Here is a 23,982-nt window from a genome sequence, read left to right as displayed (position 1 = left end):
AGGGGTGAGGATCGCACTAAACTTTGAGGGACCCTGCCTAATGCAATAGATCTCCCTGGGATGCTCTCACTGTGGGAAGGTGTATTTTCCATCTGCAGAGCTCTATGGGCCGAAGAGTCACACTGGCATCCCAATTGTATCCCCAAGCTCTTCTCGCCTGCCCTATGAATCTTATATTCAGCTCTTTGCTACACCTACAGGGCCGGCCACTATAAACCAACACCCACTTAATGGGACACAGCAAGCAAGAATCTCTTTAAGTAGCAGCGACTACCCCCCACCCCCACGAGTGAAGGAGAGGCATAAGCCCACAGATGTATTTATTTCATTTGTAAAGCACACGTACAACCCAGAGGCATTGAGGTGCTGTTTCAAGTACAAGTCAGGTAGGCACACTTAGTCATACAGTAAGGAGTTGGTGGAAAGACGGGGAGCCTAGGTAAGGTTTACATTGGTTACATAGTGGCAATGTTTACATACATACTGGTCATTGAGCATACTGAGGTAAGGTGTCGCGGAATAGCTGACTTGATGGTAAGGGTGGGGGAGTTAGAAGAGCTGTGTTTTGAGGGCTTTGCAAAAGATCCACTAGGATTTCTCAGCTCTCGGGGATGGGGGGGGCGGAGGTGATTCCAGAGTTTGTCGGCACAGTACAGGAAGCTGGAGCCTCCAGATTTACATCTTCTCACTTTAGGCACGAGGAGTCTGAGTAAGGGGGACCTGGTGTGTCTCGAGTGGGCTCTGGTGATTCTTTGTGTGAGGTAAGCAGATGCTGTATTGGAGAGGCACTTGTGGGCAGTGAACAATGTTAACAAAGTTAAAATATTCCATTTTGGGGCCAATGATGGCCCGGTCAATGGGGAGACAATTGATTTTTGTGAGTAAGGGTTTGGCTGCATTGAGGACTTTAGTTACGTAAGCTGACAAGGAGACAATGGTGCTAACTTATCTGAACCGGGTTAGTGAGGCGTCAAGGTAGGCACTGAGTAATTTTACTGTAGTTGAGATTGGAATCACACACTGGTCGATCTGGAAAGAGGTATATTGGGAGTTGTGTGATTTTACAGGCATATGGTGTGCCGACAATTAGGATTTCTGTCTTGTCGCTGTTTAGGCAGAGGTGGTTCGCTGCCATCCATGCCTGGAAAGTAGAATAAATGTTGAGAGTATTGGAATCCTGTGTGTAATTACCTGAGTGGGTTCACGATTTGTCATCGGCATCGTTGGTGTAGTCTATGCCGAGGAAGTCTAAGATGTTGGAGAGTGGCCCAGTGAAGATGATATAGAGGGATGGGAGTGATTCAGGACCCTCGGGAGACACCGCAGGTGATGGGGGAGGGTGAGCATTGGCAGCATTGGCTGTGTGTGAGGACTCATGACTCTGTCTTCGAAGAAGGATGCAATCCAGGCAACGGCAGGTGGAGAAAAGATGGCATGGGTGGTGAGATGTTGACATAGGTAGGATTTGATGGTTGACTAATTTGAACGCTGCGGGATAGGTCTAGGAGGAGGAGCAGGGTGCAATTTCCTTTATCCTTGATCTCGTCAGGCTAATTCTTGAGGTCTAGAAGGGCAGATCCGGTTCCATGTCCTGGGAGGAAACCGGATTGGCGTATCCCTAGTATTTTATTGTCCAAGAATTGCTGAACCTGCAGGTAGGCTGTGCGGTCTAGAGTTTTAAGTAGGAAGGGGATTGTTGAGATTGGCTGGTAGTTGGATGGAATGGTTGGGTCAAGTGAAGTTTTTTTCAGGAGGGGGAGGAACAGTACTGTTGGTGAACAAGGCGTTAATGATTGGGGTTAGCACGTCAGCACATTCTTTGAGGGATGCTGAGCATATATCGCCTTTACATTTAGAGTGTTTCAGGCTCTGGATCAGTTTTGAGACTTCACTTTCGGAACGTCTCTGAAGTTGAAAAGTTTGGAAGGGGTTGGGGGGAGGAATAGAGTTGGAGTTGGTTGCTACAAGGTTGTCCGCTAAACTTAAATCAATCTGGATTTTATTTAACCGTGCAGATTGATTATGCATTAACATTTCATTTTCCTCCTGCCTTTCCCGCATCACTCCTGTGTGGAGATGCAGGTAGGATGTGATTCTGGCAATTTTGCTTTGCTCCTCTTTAATTTTTGGGGTCATATATTGCTCACTCAGAGCTTGGTGTAATAGGCCACCGTACTGCCATGTATCCAGGTCCATGGCGGTGACCTGTTGGGTTATTTCTTGTATCCAGACTTTTTCATCCTGTTCTGGCCACTCACCTCTGACAAAGCTTGTGCAGAAGCTGCTCCCTAGCCATATTGATCTCTACTGGAACAGCCAATTTCGAAATGATCTTTCTTTATTCATTATTTCGGGGTTGATTTAATTTTACTTTTATAGATCGGCCTGGTGCTTAGAGTATTTGTTTTTTGGGGGGGGCTTGTACAGTGTAACTATATTTGCACCACACAAAGTATTACTAACCTGCAGGCTAGTCTGCTGTGTTAGACTTTCACGGGTGGCAACCAAACTCGATCCCGGAATCGAACCCCCAAATTTGTCAAAGATTTCAATCAGGCGACACACACCTTCGTCTCGGCCTAGTATGCAGCATGGGACTGAAATGCTTATGTTTTTATGTTAGATTCAATATTGAGATGGTACACCACTCATATCACACCCCCTTTTCAAATACCCTGGGTCACAATGGACCATGAACAAGGCTGGTGGTTGAAATGTAATATTTATTTGAAAATTTAAAAATCATACAATTTTTGATATGGAGCAGCAATCACCAATGGGGTGATACGAACAGTAGGAATGTAGGCAATGCACTTAGTTGGTCTTCTATTGACATATCTACAAAACACCAGGGAATAGGAACACTTTTTGGTTTTAGGTACGATAGCACTTGAGTTAGAATTTCCCCCTGCAATTTTCTCTCAGTCCATTTACAATTGATTATTTGTGGATATGAAGAAACAGCAGGTAATAAGGAATGACAAATGGAAAACAGAATTGAAATCGGACCTTCCCTGCTCAAACGAGAGAAAAACTGATTTTATACCCTAGCAATGCTAAAAATGACACTCGCAAATGGATGAATAAAATGATGAATGTTTGCAAAAATTTTGAAACATGCAGTTCTTCACTAAAGCAACAATGTAAAGGTGCAAACAATCACAAGCAATGGATCAGCAAGAGCATACAGTCTGAAAATGAGTGGCAAGTTTTAAAACATGTTGCAGCAAAACACGTTGGGAATTTTGCAAGCTCTGCAATTTTCGCCTGAAATTACCAAAATGGTTTTTAATAAAAACGGGTGAAAGATTGTAAATCGCAATGCAGTTTTTGTGTTGGGGTGTAGCTATAGATCATAGGTACAATATGGAAGTGAAATTGGGCCTCTAGCTGGTAAATTGAGTTATGCAAGATCTAGAAAGGTGTGTTTTGAGCAAAATGGAGCAGTGAAAAAGGAAAGGAAATCAGTTTTGATAAGTTTTACTCTACACTAGAGAAAGTATAGGCTGGGCAGGGTTAACTACGCACACCCCTAAACTACTTGGATTGGGGAGGGGTACTAGTCTCTCAACTGGTTGGATTTGCCAGAGAATGATGTCGGGTTTATGAGGTGAGTTTTACAATGTCCAGAAACTCCCACATTTACTTTACTGAAAATCCGATTTTGCCAAAAACATACATTTACTCACTTGCAATCTCTTGGCAAATTATACACACAGGTTACATATTATGTGCAGCAAAGATCAGTCCAATCCTCCAGTCTGTGCAACCTAGTTTCGCGCTTCGAATATATTTTGGTAATTTTCAACATGAAAGATTTGGCCTAAAATTGCACAATTTGATACAAAGATGCAAATTATACCCAGGGATTTATGTACAAAATGTTGTTTGCAACATTAATACTTTCCTTGGAATCTGTCATATTTTGTAACTTCTGTTCCCCATGCGGCAATGAGGTCTACCAAGTTTTAAAAGAAAGGCCACAAAATTAGATTTGAAACTGCAAACTTTTTACATTTTTACTAATTCTCGCTGCAGAGATAAATTCTTTAAAGTTTCTTTTTAAAATAGTCTTTGTGACCAAAAGGCAGTCCATTGTCACTAGATCCTTCCTCCCACTGCAACCAACTGTCATTTCCTTTCAAGGCAAGGTAGGGGTTTCTCATCTTAATTGAAGGTTTTATTGCCCTTTACACTTGACAGGTTAGTGTCCCAGGACTTCTATTGTCCCAGCCTGGAGCACAGACAAATGTCTGACGAGCATGTGAACTTTCTTTGTCCTAGCCCATTCAAAGTTTTTCAAGCTGGCAATTTTCACATACGTGTCCTGGATTTATGGTGTATCTCCCTTCCTTGGGGAAGTTTCATGGCTGGCAACTGGAATGACTGGTTTTTCTGAGAGCTTGCAAATCCAGCCCATGTTTTTTAAGCTCTTTAATTTCTTATTTTGGGTCCTGAATTAAAAAAAAACCTTTGAAAGAAGATAGCCTATGTGTGTATGATCACCACTAACATTAATCCTTTACATTGCTAAGTGAGCAGGCTTTCATTCAAAATGTATTTTTAAACAGGCCAATTTTTTCTTCAGTCAGTATTTTCTACTGCTGGCATTTATTTCTTTAAATTCGGTTTTGCAGCGCCCTCAGATGCCCACGCTGTCTTTGCAGCTGTAGCCATTTCCTTGAATGCAGGAGTTTTATCTAAAGCGTAGGTACATTTGCCACTAACCTGGCTCAGAGAGTTGGTCTCTTTGAACTGCTGAGCCTGGATACATTTAGAAATAAATAAACGCGTGTTCCTGTGCCAGTGAGAGTGAAGTTGCTTATTGATTTCTCTCAGAGCTGGTTTGACTGGGCCTGTCACTCAGGAATTATGCCTGGTTTTGGTCAAGCACAGTGAAATATCCTGGGCATGACCGGGCCTTTTTACTCTGTGGTTTCAAAATGGAACGGATGGAATTGGCATCAAAGCAGAATTTTTAAAGGGTGAAAATGTTTCATTTTGAAGGGGATTTTTGGCTTCTGCAGTAAAGCAGTGCTGCCTTTCCACTTGATTCCATATATGTTTCAGAACACACTAGCATACTTTTTCAGTGTGTCGCCTTGTTCCATTTTGCCTGAAGTGTGCTAGGCAGGATGGTGCAGCCATTTTATTTTTGTTGCTGCCAAAACACAGTTTTGAGGGCCTGGTGCGCACAGGATCCAGCGCAGCGAGTTTGCTGTTTCTTGCGCAAATGCAACTTAGTGATGTGAGGCAATGCTATTGAGTGGGTCAATATATCCCACGCTTGCTGGGAGTATATTTTGATTTAGTGTCGATTTTCTTTCCTAAGAGAGCAGCTTGGATATCCGAGCACCATGATGCGTCTTTGGTGATGGTGGCGGGTGGTGAAGTGTGGGATTCTAATTCCCTGTGTATGGCAAATATTACTTTGGTTTTGGAGGAATTCTTGAATTAAAGGAGTTGGATTTTGCTGCGGTAGTAGCTGTCTTGTATTGTTTGGGTAGTTTATGGAAATAATTTTTCAGAGGGAGGGCTCCTTCCGCCAAATGCAAAGCTTGAAGCAGACACAATAGATGACTGATATTTTTCTGCCTCAGGTCAAAGGAAGAGCTCATCTTTTGAAAAGCCTTACTAAAGGAGCAAGCCTCTGACTTGTGACCCCACCTCTGTCAAATTATAAATTGCTATTAAAACCCTGATTTTGGAATGTACTGGCTTGAATTAATAGTTTTTTTTAATTATTGGCGAAGATATCCTCTGAATGCCCATAACAGTGTCTGTTCAGTGTAGCTAAGGGATCAGTTACTGATTAATGGTATGTCTATCTTACCACAATGGTGACCTCCGGAACACGACTGCCATGAAAATGGTACTCTAATAAGCACAACCCAGATTTACATTATTTCAGCTGTACCAACTCTTAAGTGACATGCACGTTGAAAACTATGGTTCTTATAATTTAATGTATGCCTTTATTTGTGCTGGTAAGATGGCTCTGTGGGTCAAACGCTCGCTGCTATGATCTGTTTGATCTGCAGGTCACAGGTCAAATCCCGGCAAGGCCACCTCAGCCTTTTATCCTTCCGAGGTTGATAAATGAGTACCAATTTCGATTGGGTAAGAATAGTACTTTAAGTAAATATGTCCTATGTAAAGCACTTTAGATCAATACGCTATATATAAGAAATCTATTATCAACAAATTTAACTGTGTGCATAATATATATATACTGCATCGACTTACCATTTTTATCACAGACCATTAGAATAGGATATTCGTCATTTGTGTAGCATAGCCGCCCAAATACACTGTTCACATCAAACATTTGCTGGGGAAAATGTTGTATTTGACATTAACATTATAGGGATGAAAAGCAATGCACAATGCATCTTATTTGTTTCATTTATATTTAATAAACTGACACCTAAAAAGAATCATTGGGCCTTTTCAGTATTGGTGGTGAGTATTACACGCTTGTGGTCTGCTCCCTGATCAAGCTCCTTTGTTCTAGGTTCTTCAGACCAGTGTGTGTTGGAGCAAGGTTTGGGGCCCTAGAATGTAGGGACCTCTGTGCTGATCAGCAAGCCAATAGGTATACCTTGCTGCTTGTGTAGGGGGTTCAGTAGAGGCGGTGTCCTTCCATCCCAAGTATAGGCTTCCAAAGTCCAAGAAAAGAAGACCCTTTTGACATGCTCTCGGTAACTAAATACACCTGACTAGATTGTCTAAATTCTGTCAAATACCTCACACTTTTTTTTCAATTCAATATTTTTTATTTCTGGAGCCAGCACTCCTCCTGGGTCTTTGTCAAGGCAATGCTATATGGTATTATTGGATAGGTCGTTGTGGTTCCAATTACCCCTGTGGAAGGCTTATCAGGATCATGTTAACAGTCGAATATAGAGTTTGAAGAATAGTGGATGTCCTGGTTAGGTGCGAAGTGCGATAAGCTGGTTCATGTGTTGAAGCAACATCACGCCCACATTAAGATTTCTCAAGTCATTTTATTTTCTTATGCTTTGCAGGGTTGTTGACTACTTCTTGGAATGTTAATGGAATGTTCAGTTTATGTTCCATAATATAGCACAGCTTACTGGAAGGGTGCTTAATGGTTTTGTAGACGCTCCACTGGAAATTGGGCTTCAGTGAAGGACAACAACGCCTGACACTGCTGCTACTAGCAAAAACAAAACCACAATACCATCTGTCTTTGCATATATATATTTGAAACCTACACCTAATGTCTCTCAATCACATCTTCTAGCCTTGCAACTCTCATTGCACCCCAATTTGCTTAGCATTTGACAGTCTTATTTGGCACTACTTGGTGATGCTCGCAACACATAGTGAAAATGTGTAAATTGGAGACTTAATGTGTTACTACAAAACATGTATAACATTCAGATACACCGACAATGAAATGAATGCAGTATTTGCATAATCGCTATCCCTATTGTCAAATATTTTGAACGATTTAGATTATTCCAGGACAATACACTGCATTAATTGCTATACGTTTATTTTGTTGTCACGTTTGGAAGACGTTTTTGGCAGAGTCCAGGTGTAACGGGCCAAAAGATGCATGGAATGATACTCTTTATCGGATACCACATCTTAATAAGATTACAAAAACAAAAAATCTGGGCCAAAAAAAATCAGTGCTGGGAAAAATGACCTAAGAATGCTGGAAATAAAGTAAGAATCTACAGATTGAGTGGTGGCTGGTGGAGGTATCGAAGTCTGCCACTCTGTGGAGGATGAACGTGGTTGTGATCAAGAGGACCGTTTGAAGCCTCTGTGGGGGAGCTACATCGACTGTGGATTTGACTAAACTTATTCAGACTAATAGCCGCACAGTTAATGTTTTTTTTTTTATTTTCTCAACCCATCCTCTTATTTGATTTTAACAGTAAACCGCCATCTCAAGAGCATAAGTTTGATTATCGGACGATTCATACAGAGATGAAACACAACAAATCCAAAACGTAACCAAGTGGGGATAGGGGGGACAGTGGGAACAGGGGGGGGCAGGGCAGGCGGGGGTGCTGTAGGTCATGGGGGTTCTGTTTTGGACTGTTGCCTTCCGCAGGGAGGCCTGGCTAATCATTGTCTGAGGTGGAAGCGCACCGGGGGATGCGCATTGCACGCCACTGCTCCTGTGCTACCAGTGCCCGGGGGGGTGAGTTTGATGTAGGCCTCATGCCGAGGTTTGGATTTTACTAGTCATATTTAGATAGCCAGCGGAGGGGCGGTGGTTTCCTTGCCATTCCGGGGAACTGCTCCGTGTAATCTATAAAGGGGCCCAAGTGTCAAAGAACTTGTTCCTATTTCCCAGATGGACAGTGGTTATTTTTTCTGCCACTGCGATGTCCCCGCATTTGGCTCTCTGCAGGGCCCCCTGGGTTTTTCCATAGTCTTGCTATCTTTGCTGCTGTGAGAAGTTGAGTGCATAGATTTGCCAGATTGCCGGTCAGCGGGAATTGGCCGTCACCTGTGCTACCTAGTAGGACTGTTCCTGGTTCCAACGGAATCGTCAGGCCTGTGATCTGCTTAATGAGGTGCAGAATCTCTTTCCAGTGTTTCGTGGACCTCGGGCATGTCCATAGCAAGTGGAACAATGTGCCTGTACCTGCACAGCCTGTCCAACACAGCGGGGAGATCTTGTTCAGGGTCTCTGGGGTTAAGTACCACCTGTAGCAAGTTTTGATTGCACCTTCCTTATTAGTAACGCATTTCGACCTCTTCTGTACTCTGATCCAGCTATGCCCCTATTCTTCCGTCTCAATTGCTCTGCCAATGTCCCTTTCCCACTTTTCTATGTAGGCCTCCTTTCTGTTGGGGTCTCCTCTGTCCAGTAGTCCATACAAGGCTGATATTTTCCCCCTGGGTTGAAGTGTTGTGAGCGTTCGTTCCAGAGCCGTTAGTTTTCTACTGCCCTGTGATTTCATTGACTCGTGTGAGAGCCAATGTCGAATCTGCGCGTAGCGAAATCTTTCCGTTTCTGGCACCCCAAATATTCCCTTGCATTCTTCGAATGTTAGTGGGGTTCCCTCCGCATAGAAGTCCCCCACATGTTTCAGCCCTCCCACCTTCCAGCTGTCGAAATTATTGGGTGCCATTCCGTGGGTGAAGTCCGAGTTATCCCAGATCAGGGACAGGGGGCCTATCGTGCTCCTGCAGTTCCATCGCCTGGCTGCCATCCTCCAGCTTTCCGCAGTGTTCTTGGTCGCGGTTAAAGGTCCCGCTTTGGGGAGGGGGGATTGATGGGTCTAATGTGCGGGAGGGCTTCTAGGGGTCCTCGGCACCAGTCCTCCTCCAGCTTCATCCAGCAAGGTCTGTTGGTAGTTAGTTTCCAGGTGATGGCCAGCGAAAGCTGGGCCACCAGGCAGTACCTGTTCACCTCTGGAGCCCCCATGCCTCCTGTTCCCTTGCTCCGCAGCATTACTCTTCTGGATATTCACGGCTCCCCCCCCCCCCGCCACCCCCCAGATGAACTTCATGATGTTTGTTTGGAGCTTCTGCCGGTCCTTCCTGGGGGTGGAGATTGGGAGGGCCTGGCAGTGGTAGAGCAATCTTGTCACCAAGTTCATTTTTACTGCTGTTATCTTTCCCAGCCATGACACTTCTTGCTTTTGCCATCTTAACAGGTATGACTGCAGCTCCTTGTTTAACTTGTACACATTCTCTATTCTGCGTGGAATCTGAACCCCCAAGTAGTTTAAGTGTGAGCTGACCTTCTGGATGGGGTGGCTAGCGGCTAGTGTCTCTACCATGGCTCCTGATGTGTTAATCCCAAGGGCCGTAGATTTTCCGAGATTGACAGAGAACCTCCGAAGCTGGCCAGTTCGCTCCATAAGGCCTCCAGGGAGGATTTGTGCTTCGTAAAGGTCAGTAGGACATCCTCTGCGTACAGAGCTATTTTGTAAGCTTCCCCCTTCACCGTTAGCCCGCTTATTGAGGGGTTTTGGCGGATTCTACAGGCGGACGGCTCAATGGACAGTGCAAAAATGAGCGGGGATAGAGGACAGTCCTGTCGTGTGCCTCTGGGAATCTGGAAAATTTGTTGCCGTTTATCCTCAGCGCTGTGGATTGGTGCTGATAGTTGGCCAGGGTCCATTTCCGGAACCTTGGGCTGATGACTAGGTGTTAAGGTTTCATCTATGTCCAACATATCGAATGCTTTATGCGTGTCTAGTGACAGGACTGCCATCTGCTCCCCCGTCCTGCCTGCGGATTCAATGAGGTTTAGGGTACGCCTGGTGTTGAAGGGACTGCGGCCTGGGATGAACCCTGTCGGGCCTGGGTGGATCAATTCTGGGAGGTGTTTCGCTAGTCTGCATGACAGGATTTTGGAGAAGACTTTGGCGTCATTGTTCAGTAGCGTAATCTGTCTGTACGAGGAACAGAGCTCTGGATTTTTCCCTGGTTTCAAGATCAGCACTGTCAGGGAATCCTCCATTGAGTGGGTGACGGAGCCGGAGTCCAAGGAGGAGTTGTACAGCGACGCAAGGCGGTGGGGGGCCAGGATGTGGGAGAACTTTTTTATAGAACTGAGCAGTTAATCCATCTGGTGCAGGGCTGTGTTCTTTAGGGACCGAATTGTGTCTGACACCTCTTTAGTGGTGATGGGGTTCTAAGGCGTCAAGCTGTGTGAACGGGGGCTCCCGTTGGGCTGATCGCAGGTATTGGTCTTGTGCCTCCTTGCTCGTGGCAGAGCCGGACATGATCCCCTTGTGGTGCTCAGTGATGATTGCCAGTTTCTCTGCTTCTGTGCACCATGGCTTGCCGCTTTGGTCTTTAAGTGTTATCTTGTTCTGGGAATGTAGCTTCTTTAGTTTGTGCACCAGCAAACGGTTGGCCTTGTTGCTGTTTACATAGTAATATTCTTTTGTGTAGGCTAAGGCCCGGGCCGTCCCGTCTGCCAAGTGCATTTCGAGCTTCACCTTCGCTTTTTTGAGTTCTCTGCCTAATTGCACGGATTGGTGTTTTTTGAATTGTGCTTCTAATTCCCCCACCTTTAGCTTGGAGAGTTGGAGTTGGTGCCTCCTCTTATGTGCCGCTGTGCAGTTGATAGCTACACCTCTGACTGGCTTCATTGCATCCCAGAACATGGCTTTGGAGGTGCCTTTAGCTAAGTTCTCAGTCAAGTAGTTTGAAAGGGAGTCCTGTAGCTCGCTGCTGAATGCTTTGTCTGCTAGGGCATAGTGCTGGAGCTTCCAGGACCTCTCTGGGGGGTGCTGGGAGGCCTTTAACTCTGAGGCATGGTCGGATATAACATTGCGGCCGATTTGTATGTCTTTGATGCAGGGGAAATGCACGCTGGTCACCAGCAGAAGGTCTATCCTCGAGTAGCCTCTGTGGACATGGGCGTAGAATGTGTAGTCCCGATCTCCACAGTGAGCTAATCTCCAGGTGTCAATGGTGCCTGTGCTCCTCAGAAACTCTGCCATTCCCAGCGCCCGGGAAAAGTCCTCCCTGGAGGGTGGAAGAGTTATATCAATATTGGGGTCTGGGGTGAGATTGAAGTCTCCTCCGATTAGCAAGCGCCCTTCAGCGAAGGAGGTGAGCGTGGGGAGGATGTTGCTGAGAAAGCGTTCTTGTGAGAGGTTCACGGCATATATCACTGCTATGTTGATTGGGAGGTCTATCAGGAGCCCCTTGAGCAGCAGGTATCTCCCCGCCGGGTCTCGTTTGATCGTGATTAGTGTTACCACACGGCTGAGGAAAATGGTAACCCCCTTTTTTTCTGGCCCGATGGGACGGGTTTTTTTAGGATATTGTTGGAAGTTTACTCTTCTTGTCCGATTGCAAGAGGTGTGTTTTCTTGTAGGCACATGTCTGCTTCCAGATGAGCCAGTCTATGTTCCACGGACTTTGTTTTCTGGGCGAGTTCAGCCCCTGCACATTCCAAGTTACCATGGTGAGCTCTTTAGTGGTCTCCATACTCCGGGGTGGCGTTGCAAATGTGTTCCTTAGATTGCCTCTGCTGATACGCCTCCGGTAAGCCGGACCGCATGTTGATTGCAGAGTTCCTGTTCATGATCCCCCGCCCTAGTTCTTCCCCCCCGCCACCCAAACCCCCAAAACTGTCCAACTCTTTAGGACCAGCCTTCGGCCAATGGGGTTTCCAGTGGGGCCAACGCAACCAACCAACTAACTTGGAGGCAACGGTGCCTCAACTAATGTTTAGTGAAACAGCGGGGTTCCGACGTTCGGTACCCCGGCTTGCAGCTCCCAAGGTTGCATGATCTGCTCTATCATGGGGTGTGGTCTGTATCGTGGGCTTCTACTTGGCGCTCATAACTTGGGCCCTTCTGCAGGAGGTGCGCTCAGTTCTAGCCGTTCGGCTTGCTCTTGGGTGGCGGTCCACGAAGCCTTCAGCGTCTTTCTATTTGGGTCCAGTGGGGGGTCAGGATTCCTTGCTTGAGCTGGCCGGGCGGATGTGTCCTGGTCGGGATCCTCATCTTCTGATGCCGGATTTAAGAGCATCTCACCCTCCTGTAGAGTGTGGATGAGGCGGGGCTTTCACTCCCAGGTGAAGGCCAGGGCCGTAGGAAATGCCCAGTTATAGTTTTCTTCTTCCTGAGCCAATCCGCGATGAGTCATAGGGCCTTCCTTTTCGCGAGTGTGATGGTTGCCAGGTCCTGGTACAGGGATTGGCGTCCCTGGAGAGAATGCGGGGTGAATCCCTGGCTTCCCACATGATTTGCCCAACTTTATAGAAGTGAACTCTGGCTAGAACGTTGGGCGGGTTGGCTGTATTTGCTCTGGATCTTGTTCGGTGCACTCTGTCCAATTCCAGTGGGGCCTCGTCTGGGAGGGTCAGAATGAAGCGAAACAGGTCATTGACATATGGGCCCAGATCTGCGACCGAGACGGCCCTCGGAATCACTCTCAGGCGGATGTTGCGACGGGATCGATTTTCGGCATCTTCCTGCCTCAGCTCAAGGGCTTCACATCTGGCCTCGAGTGCTGTGATCCTGTTCGAGCCTTCCCAGATCTCATGGCTGTGCTCGCACAGGGTTGACTCAATTTCCTCGGTTCTTGCCTCCACTTCCCCCATCTGTTTGTCCAAGACTGATCTTTTTCATGACCTCCTCTGTGCCCTTCTGGTATTCTTTTGTGAGGGCCTGTAGCAGCCCCTGTAGATCAGATTTGGTCACTGTCTGTGCCATGGGTGCAAGGTCCACCTCTGCGTGTGTGCTTGCAGCCATTGCCTCAGGGCGGTCCCCTCTTTTGGGCTTGTCTGTGCTCAGGGTTGCCAGCAGTGCAGAGATGTCTGTCTGTTTTGTGGCTTTAAGTGCCTTGGCCATGCTGGGCAAGGCGAGTGCTCTTGTGGTGCCTCGGGGGAGGGTTTGCTTTTGCTGGTGTTTATAGAAGGACCAATGCTGAAGGGGTGTGCCCTGAAGGTGTGAGGTTGGAGTTTCCAATGGTTAGTCCTGTAACGTCCAGAGCTGTCCCAGCCCCTAGGGCTTGGCTGTGGATGCTCTTAGGGTTCCTCCTTCAGTGGTGCAGGGTGCCAGGGTGAGACCCCACCTTGCAGAGTGAGAGAAAGTCGGCCTTGTGCAAGATGTGGTCTGAGCTAACACTGGAGCCTCGCGGAGAGCCGCGTAGTATTGGGTAAGGATTTGAGATTAGTCCCTACTGCTGCGATCCGGTCCGCTTTGATTTTTCTATCCTACTTTGCAGGTTGCGCAGAGGAATTGGTGCCTGTGGTTTGTTGGGTCGTGCCGAGGCGCTCATGGCTGTGTGCTGGTATGTTGGGCTAGGGTTAGTCCCTGATCTGTGATGGTCGCTCCGGGCACTGTGGGTCCAACGAGGGGAGGATAAGGGACCCCAGTTATGTGCGGGCATATTATGTCCTCCGGTCGTAGGGTGCCCTCTTTTCCCGGGATATGGTCACTCTCACGGGGCAAGGCCCAGCCCGGTAATTTATTCTGCTCCGCGATGGGCGTAGCGGGGGGGGGGGTGCAGAGTCGGGGGGCAGCAGTGGGAGCCGGGTGGTGTCGGGCAGCGGGATGCTGTAGAATGGCCACTCAGCAGCACTCACTGGTCCAAGGTTGGTCTACTGTGGCAGCGCCGTCACAGGGGCTCGCAGGCTCTCCTCCCCGCACACCAAAGCCTCGGCCCGGCAAGTGACGTTAGCCTGTTGCTGTGGACCTCCTCTGCTGCTTATATTTCTGCGGATCGGTCCTTCCGTCTCATCTCCGTATCGGATTATGGTAGCTGCAGTTTTCTGTTAACGCAGCCTTCTCTAGCGGCCTGAGCGGGCCAGATGGGTGCTGCGGGAGGACCAGCAGAGGAGCCAGTGGTTCTAGCTGGGCCTGCGGGCGTCTGTCCCCTCTTCGGGCTCTGGGGGAAGGGGCTGCCTTCTCAACTCTGGCGAGCCGTTGGTCGGGCCACCGTCCAGGATGCCCACCGCACAACCGTGCCCCTCATCGTTGGGCCTGCTGTGCTGGAATCAGCAGGGAAGCTGCTTTGAGGTGGCAGGCCCGCTCCCCTGCAAGGAGTCTTACTGCAGGCGGGTTAGGGTCCGCTGCGATCCTGGGCTGCAGTGGTCCGCCATGTTCCTGTTGCTTGGCAGGGTTATCCCACTTCAGTTGCATTGGGGACCCAGAGCGGCAGAGGGATGAGAGTGCACCTGGTTGTGCACCTGCATCAGGGAGACCGGTAGAGCCCTTTTGCAACCTTTGGAACGCTGTTTCACCAGAGATTCATCAGCGGTTGCGTGGCACGAGCCGCAAGCTCCTAGAGAGCCTCTCCAGCCATCTTGGCTCCCAGCCACTCCCCCGCACAGTTAATGTTTTATGATTCGACGTGTAGCAGTGGTCCATTTTTTTGTGTAGATGAAAAGTTCATTATATTTATGTAAAATAAACCACTTTTAATGACAAAATGATTGTATACAGAAAATATAAAAAATATATATAAAATATTCGGTGCTTAAGCAGAGAAGCAACATGCTGTAGTGTAAAATCAAGTAAATTCTGTGGTCAGAAAAAGTTTGATGGGGAATTGAGGTCTGGCGACTCCAAAGAGAAACTCGATGTGCTTTTTAGTTGGAGTGGGTAAGGGCTGCATAGTGAAAGATGCTGAGTGTTGAATCACAGTGAAAGGAAAATGTTAGCCGTATGGTGGCGTCTGTTCAGAGTAATTAATAATTGCAGTGATCAATTTAAGTATTTTGCATACATCTCACTTGCTGTCATTATTTTTGCAGAGAAACAAGCCGAAACCTCGGCCATCTATCACCAAAACAATGTGGGAGAGTAACTATTTTGGAGTGCCTTTGTCCAGTGTTGTGTCTCCAGACAGGCCTATTCCACTTTTCATTGAAAAATGCATAGACTACATCGAAACCACAGGTAAGAGCTTTTATCGCTGCACGAGCAATGTCAATTAAATGTGTTTTTTTTATTTTGTACTGTCTCTCCATTACGTTTATTATCCCTTTACTCATTTGTTATCTCAGAAATGCATGTATGGCCTTTCAGTTACGGCTCTTCTGGTTTTTGAGTTCACAGCAATTCTCAGTTGCATCTGTGATACGCTTTCTTTGTCAGACTGCATCTTAACAGGCTGTAATGTTGGTGTGTGCTTTGTCATAGGCACACATTCTTGCCAATTGATGCCTCCGTAGTTGCTGTTTAGACCTAATTGCCCAGCATTGGATCTTCCACAGCTTTGCAGCCTTTGTACATTTCCCTTAATTAGCCTTTGAAATCCCAGACAAAATGGGATTGTCAATGAAAACTAAACATCCTACAGTACATCAGATCTATTAAAAATAGACGTAAGTTATCAGATTGCAAGGCATTTTGATCAACATGGCGTCCAATTGAAGGGATTCAGTTTCTTTACTATTGCCCACCTACACACTCTTGAGGTGGCCTCCGAGAGAATCCTGCACAACATGAGGCGAGATTCTGAGCCTGAACACAAGTACTCCTTTAAGCAATCTATTTACTTCTGGGAAGTTGAAAGTGCAGTTTCTTTGTGCTGCTTTTGTATTATACAAGTCTATTAGCTGATTTTCCTTTTTTTTATATCCCCACTTATAAAGAACCTATTTTTTATTTTTTTTGGTCAAATCGTGGATTGATGGTGGGTATAGTCCTCATTGCCGTCACTTTCGAATTGCAAGTTGATATAAAAAATGTTTTGGGGTGTGGACGTTAAAAATACAAATGTCCAAGGGATACAATGTATAAGAAATCTACTTGTCCTGTAGAACTATCTACACGCCCATCTTGCTGCATGAATTCATGATATTCCCACCCTTCTAGTCACCCACAGCCCTGTCACGTTCTTGTTGTCATTCTTTCAGAGAATAGCAGCTATTACAAAGCTAAGAATCTGACATTGGGTGATCTGTAAAAACCTGATCTTTATTTTTTAAAAGAGCAGACAGTTTGTATCACTGTTGCCATGAACCTTCCGGCAAACGGAATTCCCGAGGTAACAGTGGAAAAACAGTATCTGTAGCTAGGTTCTTTGCATTCGATTGGTGCTATAACTTTCAAGGGTGCACACAATGTTTCCTCAGCCACAGCGGCGCTTGCAAAATCTACTAGCCCGCTCGCATTGACGAGTAGCTTTTATGAAGGGCGAGTACCACATGCATGGTATTCGACCTTGCTGGCACGTATGGGGATGTTTGAAACTTTTTCTTGACATTTACTGCACACCAACTTAGTTTGCTGCAGCTGGCAAATAAAATGTTTAGTGTGCATAGCTGGCCTTTTGGGTGGCAGCATTGCACCAAATCTAAAGTGTGCTTATGGTGACATGCTCCATTTTACAGTTACCATTGGTAAATATTTTGTCACCCGTCACTGTGGGGAAAATGCAGTTCTCTTATGTGGAGTATGTAAACTAAGGAATGCACCCTGCAGGTCTAATGGGATTTTTACACATTTGCAAGGCCTGCACAGCAATGTACATGCATTTGTTTTTTAGGAAGTGATGCAAGGAATCAAAAATAAAGACCTTAAAGAGTCATACAAGATAAAGGTGTGCGGCTCTAATGATCCAGAAGAAAGTTATCTGATAAAAAATGGACTCACATTGACAGAATGTGGAAATTAGATATTTGACTCACTGGAGCTGGGCAACTCTATAGTGCAAGTTAAGGCATAGTATCGCTTGTCACCGTCAAACAGCCTTTTTAAGACCCTATTCTTTTAAACCTGGTACGATATTATTCATAAAGTCCTTCAATAGTCAATACAAAGCATAAAAACCCAATGGACTTGATGTCCTGACCGGAGGAAAGAGGTCGCAAAGCAACTCATTGGAATCTGAATAACATTTTATTTTTTTAATGTATTTGTTATGCTAAGAATTGTAATGGGGCGTCACACACCAGACCAGGACTCTTGATACTGGCCTCTTTTTCACTTAATTTACTAAGAATTCAGATTGAGATGGCACCCAACCCATCCCACACCCCCTTTTTACAAATACCCCGGCCACAATGGACCATGAACCAGGCAGGTGGGTGGTAATACAATAATTTATTTTAAAATCCAAATCAAATCACACAATTTTAATATTGGGCAGCAATCGTCAGTGGGGTGATAATTACAGGGTAAATTGATGGAATGCACTTAGACCTTTTCATGTAAGATAAACACTACACAATTGAAAGGAAGCAAAATTAACTTTTGAGTGGATTTTTAAATGGTGTCACAGTTAATCATCCCCCCTGCAACGCTCCCTCAAAACCCTATTAATCAAACTTTGCGTGGATGGGGAAATGTAGCAAGGAGTCAGGTACGCTATGCAACAGTCGGAACTAAAATCCGATTTGCCCCCCACTGAATAGGAGGCAAACAACTGATTTAAGCTCCCCTGAATACGGAGCCAAATAGCCCGGGAAATTACTAAATGGTCATTTTACATGCGCAGCAGTTGAATGGATGAGGTAGAAATGAGTAACAGTTTCAGAGATGTAAAAAGACTAGAAAACTACAAAGCAATGTCCTAATAAAAGGCATAACGTACAGAGAATCGATTTGGGAAGGAAAAACACAGTGCAGCCAAATCACATGTGGAGAAGTTGCATTTTCTTATTTTCACGGGTTTAAATGTCAAAACAGCTTGAAAAACGGGTTCAACAGACAAAATCGGAATGCGGTTTTTACGCTAAAGGACTGATGCACATCATAGGAATAATAAGAAAGTGAAAGGGGAACTCTGAATGACAGGATGAGATTCTTAACGGGAAAGGAAATTCGATTTTAAAAATGAAAGTTGACGGGGAAAATCGGTTTGGAAATGAAATAAGTGAAATTACAACTATATTTCGCAACTACATTATCAAGATTAGAAACATTGCCTGTGGGAAAGGTTAAGCTGCAGTCTTAACCCCCCTCACGCCGCACATCTCCTTATGGGGGAATTAGTGTATTCCAAATATTATTAAGGATTTATGCAATGGGGAAAAATTACCCTAACACTTGGAAATCAAGGAACAGGAAACACACAGGGTTCTGATAAATTTAAACAGTTACTAATGTATTTTCAGGATTATTTATAGGGTTTGAACAAAGGACAAGGTATCAGAATGGGATATCCTACGTTTTGCTATGGAAGGGGTGATACTTAGAATAAGCACTTGAATATGTAAATCTGGACCGCCATCCGGGTATCTGAACAGCGGAGTAAGGGTCTGGTCACGGCACAGCGGCACATCGGCTGGATAAAGCAGTTAACAGGGCAAACGGGTAGCGCTGGATAATCCCAATGAGGATTCAGCCACCTTTCCCCCTTCTCCCTGAATTAGTGGGATTGTTGTGGGGTTTACTTCTGAAGGGTGTTTCTGCCTGGATAGGAGGGTCTGGATCAGCTATCCCTTTCCTGGCAGTGGAATCTGGAATCTTGCAGGGTGAGTAGTAATGTCCGGATGTCTGGATATGCTGAAGCTGGAAATCAGGAGAGGAAGTCCTTTTGTCTCTCTGAGCCTCTACTTTTTTATAAGGAAGATGACCTCACAGGATTATACTATGGGGGCAGACTTTGGCTGGACATGCTTCTAACAGCTGGATTGGTCAGGGGTGGCTGTCGCTGCTTCCTGTCAGCCGGTTGGACTTCAGGGACATGACGTCAGTTTTATGGTATGTGCTTACACTGAGCATGGCCCTCCCACAGTTATTTTTTGCCAAAATCCGTTATGACATAAATTGCAAATTTTGACAATTGTGGCGCTATTACAAATCAAATAGGCAAAGGCCATATTTTACACAGATCCTGTCACTCCAATTCCCAAGTTTGTACAATGTTTAGTCCTTCTAATAATCTTTTGCAATTTCTAGCGGGAACAGTTTCACCTAAAACTCTACCATTTTTTATATGTGTACACATTTTTTTTTTTAAATTATACTTAATTTAATTGCAAAACAAAGTAAAACGTTTTTTACAAGTTTGGAATGTCTATTTTGAGACTGCCGATTTCTTCCAAGTCATATCCATCTTGGAGACTCTATAATGTATTTCTTGCGGAGGGTTGTGCCGGTCCTTGGGTTTCTTGGCCCTTGGTCGGTCTAGTTAGGCCCAATTCTTCAAAAAAGTTGACAGTTATCACCCAACTAGTTTTTCCCCCACTCATAAGTCTGTTCCACTATTCCTCTTCGTCATAGTGTCTTAAATGTTTTTTTAAAGCGGCCGAAGTATCTGTTGCGTGTTTCGTTGGTTCCGGCGCATGCTAAACGCAAGTGTCTTATTGATTCTTCCTTGTGTAAACGATTACAGAAGCAGCACATTTGTTTCAGATTATTTTCTTCGCGCCATGGTTTCATGTGTATTTATTAGGTTGAGTCGAATTCTGAGGAAGTTTTGTCGCATTTTTTTGTCCGGGTATTATCCTTTCGACTTGGCGAAAATTAATCAAGTTCCAAGTCAACGCATCTTCCAATGTTCGAATCCAGTCACACTAGTAGGCGGTTCTTGACTTTTGTGGGGTTGCTTTTCAGTTCCTCTTCCGAACTCCATATCCAGTCTAGCAGGCGGTTGTTGTTTGAGGCCCAGGACTCTAGCATCTTGCAGGTTCCTGCATCTGTGGTTTTAAAAAAAAAAAAGGTATGATCTTCATGATCAAAGGTGGGGATGGAAGGATAACCTTTCTGTATAGCATCAGCCTGTTCCAGGCTACTATCGCCTTCAAGGACTGTAGGTTCAGTTCTCCAGCATGGGGTCTGGCATGGATTCACATGCTCATGAATATTCCCCGTCGTCAGGCTGGGAATCCTCGGTAAAGAAAAAACCAGTATCAGTTTCGTTTCTGATCTTACTTTCGTAGTAATAACCAATCACTGGTCTCTGCGTCATACTGACCACAGCCAATGACTGCCCTCTACCTAAGCCCCACCTCTGGCAGCCATCTTCAGATTTTTACCGCACATTCATGTGTTGGGATCCTCGTGCTATGGCTCTCGAGCGTTAGTGCTATTTTTTCACGTTTTTTCTCAAAAACTTCGTTTTTTCGGTCAAAAGAGCCTCAAGCTCCACCGACTCTCTATCCGATCAACGGGGACCCGTGTCGGATTCGTCTGCGCCCCTCAAGGGTGACGATTTCGTCGAGCTACGCTTTTGGAGGACTCCAGAAGTTTCTCAGGCCCGGTCATGGCACAGGAGAAGGGAAGCTCGACGCCCGGAAAGCTGTTCAGGGTCTCTGCCCTGGATGCCAGCTGCAGAACGTCTTCAAGGAGGACGAACACTCTTTTTGTCTCTACTGCCTACATGAGGACAAGACGCACGTGGAGAAGGACTGTGCGTTTTGCAGCAACATGTTGGAGCGGACCATGAAGGACCGCCATCAACGTCTCGCCAACTGGCTAGAAGGGAAGAGCCCGTCCGGCGAGAAGAAGAAATCCGAGCGGTCTTCTAAGACCTTTGAGGACGCCCCGGCGACGGGGGTCCAACATAAGGCCAAGCACCGCGAGTCCGCTGGCACCGGGAGCGCCGAACGGTCGGGCTCTAGGGGCGCCAGGCAGGGCGCACCCTCCCCGGCACCATCAACCACGAGCCAACGCTCTGGGTCGGGTAAGAGGAAGGCCGAGCACCCGGCGAAGCTCCTGGAGAGGCCCCGGTCGAGCTCGAAGGCGGAGGGGGAGCGAGGCGGTGTCCCCCCCTCAAGGATAAGGCGGTGAGCGCACCTAGGGTGGTGAAGGCCTTAATCCATCCGGCCAAGCCCTCTATCGAAACTGTCGCGGCGGCCCTGGCTCAGCCTGTGCAGGCTACACCAGTGGTGGCGACCTCGGGGCTCAGAGTCTCCCTGCCACCTCGGAGGGAGTCCTCTTTTGTGCCCATCGATAGGACCCCCGTGAAATCCCCCGAGGGGAAGAGAAAGGGGGGGCAGGGCGTCGTCGTAGATTCGGCTTCAACCTCGGAGGAGGAACTGGTCGAGGTCTTAAGCCACGGCCTCGGCGTGGAAGAAGACCGGCCCGTCGGGATGGATCCCGACGCAGGTGACGACGACATCGTCGAGGGTACCGACGGGGCCCCTGATCGCCCGTCGGATTCCCCTCTGCCAGCACCGCAAGACAACTCGGCAGCCATTTTGTTGGCTATACAGTCCTTATGCTCAGAGATAAGGACGAGACTACCGTTGCCGACGGAGGAACCTCTCCCGTCGGGGGACCCAGAACCGGGACCTTCTGGTGTTCCCCCTACTAAGAAAAGAAGGATCCACCCTCCACCTCCTTTTCAGCCGTCGCGCCCCGTCCAGCCCTCCTCCCCGTCCACCCGAGGGGATGATACGGGGACTGACACGGCAGCGACGGGTACGGACGACGAGGTATACGACGAGGATGTACCGTCGTCGCCTCCCACCAGGGCTTCTCCGCCCGACGAGATTGGATCGTTCCACTCCATGATCACCAGGGCATCCGAGCTTTTCCAACAGCTTTTCCTGAGGAGAAGAAGGAAGGTTTCCTTTATCAGCGGCGCGAGGCCAAGAGGAAGACGGTCCTCTCAGTGCCTCTATTGGACGACATTTGGGATGAGGGCCACCGGACGGTGAGGGAAAGAAATTGGACGCTATGGGACGCAGAGTCATCTCGTCGGCAGCGACGACGATTAAAGCGGCCAACGCCTTGGCTATCGTGGCCCGCTACGACAGGGAGCTCTGGTACAAACTGGCTCCCCTGCTGGACTTCCTGCCGGACGACAAGAGGACAGAGGCCCCGGAGATCCTGCAGGAAGGTGAGGTGGCTTCGGACCACGCCATTACCGTTGCGACGGACATCGCCGACACTGGGTTCCGCCAGTTGGGCAACGGCGTTTGCCTTAGGCGGCGTGGATGGCTCAAGGCTACGGACCTCCGTCAAGACGTTCAGACCAGAGTCCTGGACATGCCCTTCGATGGGAACAACCTGTTTGGGAAAACAGTGGACGATTCCCTTCAGGCCATTAAAGCGGACACTGAGACGGCCCGGGCCCTGGGAGTTCTGCAACAACGACGGACGCCCTTTCGGAGCAGCGGAGGCAAGGGCGCCTCCAAAGGTTCCGGCGGCGGTTTCTCCACCTACCGTCAAGCGGCCCGCTCGTCGTCTCAGGAGGCCTACAGAGGACGAGGCAAGTCTGGCTGACCCCACCGTCGTCGCCAAGGAGGTCAAGGCGGCAAAGCCTCGTCGAAGCAGGATTGAACCGGCCGTGGGGTCGGGCCCCCACCGAAGCACCCCGGTGGGAGGCCGGCTGGCGAGCTTCGTCAGCGTGTGGGAGTCCATCTCCACCGACCGTTGGGTGCTGGACGCCTTGGCCCGGGGCCACGCGCTCGAGTTCCAGAGAAGGGGCCCGCGCGTCCGCCCCGTGGCCAGGAAAGAACTTCACGTCCTTCAACTTCTCCTGGAGGTAAAAGCGATGCTCAGGAAGGGCGCCATCGAACTCGTCCCAAAGAGGCTTCGGGGCTCCGGAGTCTACTCGAGATACTTCCTCGTGAAGAAGAAGACGGGGGGATGGCGCCCCATCCTGGACCTGCGACGTCTGAACAAGTTCATCAAGGCGCAGAAGTTCCGGATGGTCACCCTCCAGCACGTCCTGGGTCAGCTGGAGGAAGGAGACTTCCTGTCGTCGTTGGATTTGGAGGATGCCTACTTCCATATTCCCATCCTAAAGGGGCACCGAAAATTCCTCAGGTTTGTGGTCCAAGGGCGTCATTACCAGTTCAAAGCCCTCCCCTTTGGACTACGGTCGGCACCCAGGGTATTGAAAGGAAGCGCCCCCAATTTCAGCACGATCCTCCCCGCAATGAGAGACAATAAGGGACTCTCCCGTAGTGGGAATAAGGCCAAGACAGAGTGCGGGTGAGCGTAAGTGGGAGTTTATCCAAAGAATAGGGCATGCAAAGAACTCTGCAACCTCCGAGAGCGCTCTGTCTGACAATAGCAAAGACAGGCGTATTTCTAATACAAAAAACGTCATCAGAACCTACACACTATAGGGGGCACAAGTTAATTGGGATTGGGTGGCGTCGACTAACTATAGGTGTTGCTGCAGCGTGGTTGGTCTTGGCGTGAGGACGTCACTGGTCAGCCTCGTGGGTTGGGTTGGGCCTGGCAGGCCAGCTTGAGGTCATCCGAGCGGTGTTGGTATGCTGGGGCAGCCTGTGACAAAGATGAATACCTCTCCTGACTCGTTTGCCCTAGGCCATGCACACTGCAGTTATTCAAGAAACGACATCTAAGTTCATCAATAAATCGCTCGGCAGTTTGTCTTATACAATAAACGCAACGCATGAGGAATGCACCTCTTGAGAGGTCCGGTGATTGTCGGTTAGGGTGAGATTTACCTGTGTCCTATTGACCGGTATTTTAGGTCGAGGGGCTGAGTTTTGGGGCCTGAGCCGACTGGTACATGCCTGTCTGTCGCGTTAGAAGTTATTGTATAAATGGGTCTCTGTGTCTTGTCCCAGTGATGGGGGTCGTTCTTGGGGTGGTCTAGGGGGGAGGGTTGTGGACTTTACGAGAGGGTGCTGGTAGA

The 23,982-nt window shown here is 47.6% G+C and overlaps 1 protein-coding gene across 5 annotated transcripts in view; it reads left to right on the top strand.

Annotated features, from left to right (window-relative positions):
* Positions 1-23,982, top strand: part of ARHGAP35 (Rho GTPase activating protein 35) — an 849,836-nt gene that overhangs the window by 518,076 nt on the left and 307,778 nt on the right. For all 5 annotated transcript variants that reach the window (XM_069644573.1, XM_069644572.1, XM_069644575.1 and 2 more), the window contains one exon: positions 15,224-15,368. In XM_069644573.1, the coding sequence (XP_069500674.1) occupies positions 15,224-15,368 (145 nt within the window). The remainder of the gene's footprint in view (positions 1-15,223; positions 15,369-23,982) is intronic.

This window comes from Ambystoma mexicanum, chromosome 2p (assembly GCF_040938575.1).
Source record: "Ambystoma mexicanum isolate Mex_15411 chromosome 2p, UKY_AmexF1_1, whole genome shotgun sequence".
NCBI classification, from domain to species: domain Eukaryota; kingdom Metazoa; phylum Chordata; class Amphibia; order Caudata; family Ambystomatidae; genus Ambystoma; species Ambystoma mexicanum.
The sequence above is the reverse complement of the archived record's forward strand: the minus strand, read 5'-3'. Positions and strand labels throughout refer to the sequence as shown.